Raw genomic sequence first — 6607 nt, forward strand, 5'->3', positions numbered from 1 at the left:
GATCATATTCAGCTATAAACAGCAGAATCTGTATTTTCAGGGGGACTAACACAGGCCTCTCTGGCTGGCGAATGACCGGCAAATTGCCAGTCAAGTGCGGTCGTCTTGTTGATGTTGCCAGATATGTTCGAGCGACTAAACTCTGGCAAGAGTATGCCAACTGACAGCACGATTGCAGAATATTCGACAACATATTGGCATCGTGTGTAAGCCCACCTGCACCGCAACCTGTGTACATATATAAATTTATAGACTGACCTACTTCTTGCCAGAATCAAAGTGATAGTTAATTTGTAACTTGACATGGGTATGGAGTATTTGGCATTAGGAAACTAGATAATTATTGAAGTTTAACAATTGCTTTTGAGGCGAGACTTCTTCAAGAGTTGTGTCGCATCGAGACACCTTTGCTTTGGATATCCTAATTGAATATGAGTGTTATTTGATTGATAGACGTCATGTTTTTACGTACATCAGTTTTTTAAACCTATAATATTTGTATTTTATTAGTTTTTATTATGACTGGTCGAGGAATTGCTTTAAACACAACCAGGGAGCTAGAATCAGAGCGCACCTGTTGGATATGCTTTGCCACCGAGTCGGAGAACCGTCGTGCCACCTGGGTGCACCCGTGCGAGTGCCGCGGCAGCACCAAGTGGGTGCATGAGAGCTGCCTCTCTCGCTGGATTGATGAGAAGCAGAATGGCGATACGCGAATGAAAGTCATTTGCATGCAGTGCCGCTTTGAGTACCACATCATTTTTCCGAAGGTGGGCCGCATCGCCATGTTCTTGGAGTTGTGCGGGAATGCGATCCGTCGGCTCAGTCCATTCGTTACCGCTTTTGCCGTTTTGCTCTCCGTCTACTGGGCGGCCGTCACATATGGGGGCATCACGCTCATTCAGGTGCTCGGCATGGAACGCGGCATGGAACTCATTGAGCAGGGGGACGCAATCTTTATATTGATCGGACTGCCAATAATACCGGTGGTCCTGATCATCAGTCGTTTCTTCCGCTGGGAGGACATTCTATTGCAACTCTGGCACAATCGTCACAGTGTTGCCCGCAAATTGCCGCTGATCAACCGGTTGCTGTACGCCCATACCGACGTGGAGACGGTGTCCAATGTTGAGGATACACCTTTAGCCGATGCTCCTTTCGACTTTTCCTCCATCTTTTGCGGTGCTTTTTTAATGCCCAGCATTTCAACAATTTTCGGCTGGGTGTTATATAGGAACGTGGCATCGGCGCTGCGTCGCACGCTCCTCGGCGGCTTCACGTTCATTGCTGTGAAGGGCATCCTCAAGATCTATTTGCGGCAGAAGGTGTATCTGAAAAAGAGACGTCGTCACATCATCGACTACACAGAGGAGAATGTGCGCATCCACACGACTGGCGCACAGAGCAATCAGCTTCAAGCAAATATGTGACAAGATTGTGATGGTTATGATGAGTCGATAGCTATGATGATGAGCAATGTGAATTCGATGAGCTGGAAGATGAAGTTTTGAATGCGACTGCGACTGCGACAATGCAACTGGATGATTCCGATGCCGATGATCACGAAACGACGGATCATCTTGTTATAAGCACACCAGACCGTCCATATACACTGTCTCTTGATTACATTTTTGGATGATTCTCGAACCAACCCAAACCAAATTGTTCTCAATTATGATATTACAATCTAAATTTGTAGTATTTTAATTAAATCAATTATATAATATTTTATAGTGGTTTAAGTTAAGAAAGGCCTGAACAACTTCCATACGACTTATCCGAACTGATTATTTGCTTGAAACATATCGACTCCAACGATCTGCCGATGTGTACTCGAAAGTTTTCTTTATTCATTTTTAGTTTTATCTGTGGTGGTCAGACAACAGGTCACATTACAAATGTGTACCTTGTTTTTAAGGTCTTCGAGTCCTTGTTCATTTCAGAATATGGTCAAAGAATCGTAGATAGACAAGTAAACCACATTTTTGTGATTGGCTAAGAAATAAATCCCTTAATTGCGTTTGCTACACGAGAATTAAGACTTGAAGTGTCTAGAAGCTCTTTAGTCGATCCGCAATCCAATATGGACGTTAAAATTGTGGCTTTCCTTGACATCGGACATAGATATTTGCTGAATGGGGGAGTTATCGATTAAATTAAATAAAAGTAATCTGCATAATTAATAAATTATATGACAAATTTGAGCTCTTATTTGCTCAGTATAATCTCTGAATTTGGCTTGTTTATACAGATGGACAGCCAGACAGCGATGGCCAGATCGAATTGGCTATTTATCCCGATATATAGGATCGGTTACATACTTTTGCACAACTTTTTACTCATTTGATCCCATTCAGTGTATGAAAAAACGCAGAAGTATATTCCGCATAACCACGATAATCCCAATCTTATTCTCAATTATATTTGTTTGACTCGGGCAGAGTTGAATAATGTCAAATGGACTGGTTAACTTCAATCGCAGCAGTCGGCGACATATCCAAACTGGGTTAATATCATTTTCACAGCACAAATTTCACAATTCGGTCAGTCGAGACATAAAATAATAAAATTAAAATACATTTAAGAACTTTTCCGTAAATAAGTCAAATTAAAATTCTATACAAAATATATATTTTTTAAATTAATATCCAATTCGCTTTTGGCTGTTCCACTTTGTTAATAACCTTCTCCAATTCAGAAAGAAATCAACCCAAAAATGTCGGACAATTCGGCGGTATCGGGTGTACTCAACTTAGTCCTATGCGGCGTTACCGGATATGGATTCTATGCTATGGGGCCTTCGGAGCATCCATATGCGTTCTCAGCATGCGTGATTGGATTTTGTCATGGTTTATTTGGGCTGGTCGACTCTTTCTCTGGCAATGAAACGTCGAAGAGCGCCAAGGAGACGAGTAATTCCATTTTGGAGATAGTCCCCTTGCCACTGGTCAACATAGAGCTCTTCTTTGGGGGCGATGCCAACAACATTGCTTTGGGCCATGGCCTCTTCATCGTACCCATGGCCATCTGTATCCTGGTGGGCCTTATCCAGGGCAAGGGTGACGGGGAAGGCGATGAAGTCATCGAAACGCTCAAGCTCTTGACCATTCTGGGCAACATAACATCACTCTCCTATCTGGCCGTCAACGAGGGTAGCTGGCTGATGGGCGCCATGGCCTTCCTATCCTTTATGACCAAGTATGGCTCGGAGTATCTGGAAACTCAGATCGAGGGCTCCGGTGATCCCGTCAAATATGTCAGCTGGTCCGTATTCTACTTCCTAACCACCATGGTCGTTGGCGGCGAGAGGTAATTGCCTTATCAATCCTTCCCAACCCAAACCGATCCGTGACAAAAGAGGAACTGCAATGGGGAACAATCGAAATGGTGAAACTTGGATGCTTATGGACTTTATATAACATTAAATAGAACAATTCGATTATTTAATTATTACAAATATTAATTATAGATTTGTCTGTGAAAATAAAAGGTACTGGATATGTATTTGTATCCTAAGCAACAGGCAATAGATAACTCTAACCTCCAGACTTTTCGGGAAATGCTGATAGCATAGTAATTCCTGCGTAGTGTCAGACAATATTATAGGAGATTACATAAGCCATCGCGTTTCGAAAGATTCAATTGCTTAGTACAATAGACCTTATATATAAAAAAGGGCACTTATGTATGATCAAAACCCATAAATCAATATGGACTATCCCGATGTCCTTGTGCTACCAAATCCGAACCCGTGGGACTCAGATTTCACTATTGTTTAGGGTGTAGACACTTAGCTGAGAGAGCCTCAGTCTGCTTATAGCCCGGCAATCTTCCAGAATGTGTTCTGAAGTCTTATCAATTTCAAAGTAGATTTACCACGCAGTTATTTCCACAATTTTTAGCTTGTGTAGATGCTAAGCAAACTGCAATATGCCGTCAGAAGAGATTTTTTTTAAATATGCAGATAGTGAATAGTGCGATTTCTATCATAGCTGTCATGTCCTAGTTGTTTTTTTGCTATTGGTGGCTGCGTGAGAAGCTTGCCAGTACTTCTACTACTTGTGGATCGAGTCCACAAAATGGTTCACGACCAGAGAAATGTTAGCTGGCTCGCTTCTTGTCGTGAATGTTAGCAACCTTATTACCCCGAATGCCGGCATGCCCCGGTACACAATAGATTGTTACCATATTGATCCTTCCCAGCTTTTTTAGCAAAATTGCCATACCATATTTGAGACACCCTTGTAATCTAGCAATGCATTGATAGCTGCCAGAATTTATGGGATCGAAGATGCTTTCTTTTGCCTGTTACTTCTACACAACTTCGGTATACCCTTTTTACCTATTTGAACCCATTCAGGGTATGAAAAAACGCATGAGTATATTCTGATTAACCACGATAATCCCGATCTTATTTTCAATTATATTTGTTTGACTCGGGCAGAGTTGAATAATGTCAAATGGACTGGTTAACTTCAATCGCAGCAGTCGGCGACCTATCCCAACTAGGTTAATATCATTTTCACAGCACAAATTTCACAATTCGGTCAGTCGAGACATAAAATAATAAAATTAAAATACATTTAAGAACTTTTCCGTAAATAAGTCAAATTAAAATTCGTTACAAAATATATATTTTTTAAATTAATATCCAATTCGCTTTTGGCTGTTCCACTTTGTTAATAACCTTCTCCAATTCAGAAAGAAATCAACCCAAAAATGTCGGACAATTCGGCGGTATCGGGTGTACTCAACTTAGTCCTGTGCGGCGTTACCGGATATGGATTCTATGCTATGGGGCCTTCGGAGCATCCATATGCGTTCTCAGCATGCGTGATTGGATTTTGTCATGGTTTATTTGGGCTGGTCGACTCTTTCTCTGGCAATGAAACGTCGAAGAGCGCCAAGGAGACGAGTAATTCCATTTTGGAGATAGTCCCCTTGCCACTGGTCAACATAGAGCTCTTCTTTGGGGGCGATGCCAACAACATTGCTTTGGGCCATGGCCTCTTCATCGTACCCATGGCCATCTGTATCCTGGTGGGCCTTATCCAGGGCAAGGGTGACGGGGAAGGCGATGAAGTCATCGAAACGCTCAAGCTCTTGACCATTCTGGGCAACATAACATCACTCTCCTATCTGGCCGTCAACGAGGGTAGCTGGCTGATGGGCGCCATGGCCTTCCTATCCTTTATGACCAAGTATGGCTCGGAGTATCTGGAAACTCAGATCGAGGGCTCTGGTGATCCCGTAAAATATGTCAGCTGGTCCGTATTCTACTTCCTAACCACCATGGTCGTTGGCGGCGAGAGGTAATTGCCTTATCAATCCTTCCCAACCCAAACCGATCCGTGACAAATCCTGCAATGGGGAATAATCGAAATAGTGAAACTTGGATGCTTATAGACTTTATAACATTACCCGCAACTATACGATTATTTAAACTATTATTATTATTACTATTCAAATATTGAGCTTAACGATATTAATTTGAGTTTTATTTGCGAACATTTGACATCCCATTGGTGGGAATATTTGCGAGGCTCCGAGGCTTTGTAGTTGGTACAATAGATCTTGTAAGACGCAGCTCATACGCCTTAAGATCGTTGCAGACCACTAATTTACACCCATTTAAAGAAGTGTTGGGGTATAATGAAAGCACATAAGAAGTAACCTGGTCAGCAATAATTTATCTGTGAACTTTTTCATCATTGTTATTATTATAGTGTAATGTGTAATTTTCAGTTTGTCATAGGTGCTGTTGATAAGACCATTTCAATGACTTGACTATGCCCGTTGACGACTTATCCCATTGGCCCCGCCCAAGGCAGGGGCCCAACCTAAGACCACAACGCTAGCCGCAATGACAATAAAAACTAATAAATTTTAAGAGCTAATGTCAACACGCGTCGTCTGGCACGCACACCCGACTCGACAACAAACGGCAACAGCCCGCAGACCTAGACCCTTGTCCAGACTGAGACTGAGACTCAGACTCAGACTCAGACCAAAACCAAGACCAAGACTCGGGCCCCTTAGCTGCACAGAGCGGTGCTCAATGACCATGACGCCCAAAGTTGGCGTTGTGGAGTCATTTAGCTGCGTTTTCAGCTTGTTTATTGTTGATTTTATGACTTATGCTGCGGCGATTGGAAGCTGAACACAAAGTCCAACTCTGCGAAGCTGGTGCTGGCGGTGTATGTGAGGGTGTGCAGTTGGAGCTAACCGGAGACGTAGTCCGAGTCGGAGCTCGGAGCTCGGATTTGGTTTATGGTGGGGTGGGTTAGAATTGTGGACGAGTTTTTTTGTTTTTTTTTTTTTGTTTTGGTCTTGTTTTGTTGTGCGATCATAATCACTTTTGATTGGCAGCTGACGAAACTGGTTGTTACAAAACTGTCTGTTATCATATGTAATTGGCTGTCATTGTCTTGGCCCGAGCTACTGGAGCTACCAGCAACCAGCAAGCAGTAAGCAGTAAGCAGCAACCAGCGCCAGGTTCAGTTCCAGTTTCACATTGTAAGCCCAAAAGCCTCGCATGGGGCTAACAGGCTTAGAGACAGCAGACCGCGTCTGTTGCGATGAAGTCATCTGCAGTCCATTGAATGCC

General features: G+C 42.8%; 3 protein-coding genes across 3 annotated transcripts; all 3 read left to right on the forward strand.

Annotated features, from left to right (window-relative positions):
- Positions 1-484: 484 nt before the first annotated feature.
- LOC6565071 (E3 ubiquitin-protein ligase MARCHF5) lies at positions 485-1726 on the forward strand. The gene has a single exon (XM_001991174.2). The coding sequence runs from the start codon at positions 519-521 to the stop codon at positions 1428-1430; it is 912 nt and encodes a 303-aa protein (XP_001991210.1). The 5' UTR covers positions 485-518; the 3' UTR covers positions 1431-1726.
- A 910-nt stretch (positions 1727-2636) lies between these two features.
- LOC6565070 lies at positions 2637-3517 on the forward strand. Its single transcript, XM_001991173.3, has one exon. The coding sequence runs from the start codon at positions 2717-2719 to the stop codon at positions 3311-3313; it is 597 nt and encodes a 198-aa protein (XP_001991209.1). The 5' UTR covers positions 2637-2716; the 3' UTR covers positions 3314-3517.
- Positions 3518-4489: 972 nt separating this feature from the next.
- On the forward strand, positions 4490-5485 carry LOC6565069. The gene has a single exon (XM_001991172.2). It carries the CDS (start codon positions 4720-4722, stop codon positions 5314-5316), a length of 597 nt encoding a protein of 198 aa, XP_001991208.1. The 5' UTR covers positions 4490-4719; the 3' UTR covers positions 5317-5485.
- Positions 5486-6607: the final 1122 nt, after the last annotated feature.

Source organism: Drosophila grimshawi, unplaced genomic scaffold (genome assembly GCF_018153295.1).
Source record: "Drosophila grimshawi isolate 15287-2541.00 unplaced genomic scaffold, ASM1815329v1 contig_848, whole genome shotgun sequence".
Taxonomy (NCBI): Eukaryota; Metazoa; Arthropoda; class Insecta; order Diptera; family Drosophilidae; genus Drosophila; species Drosophila grimshawi.

Excerpts from the sequence above, each read along its gene's own strand:
- LOC6565071 (XM_001991174.2), top strand. The coding sequence starts at position 519 with ATGACTGGTCGAGGAATTGCTTTAAACACAACCAGGGAGCTAGAATCA.
- LOC6565070 (XM_001991173.3), top strand. The coding sequence starts at position 2,717 with ATGTCGGACAATTCGGCGGTATCGGGTGTACTCAACTTAGTCCTATGC.
- LOC6565069 (XM_001991172.2), top strand. The coding sequence starts at position 4,720 with ATGTCGGACAATTCGGCGGTATCGGGTGTACTCAACTTAGTCCTGTGC.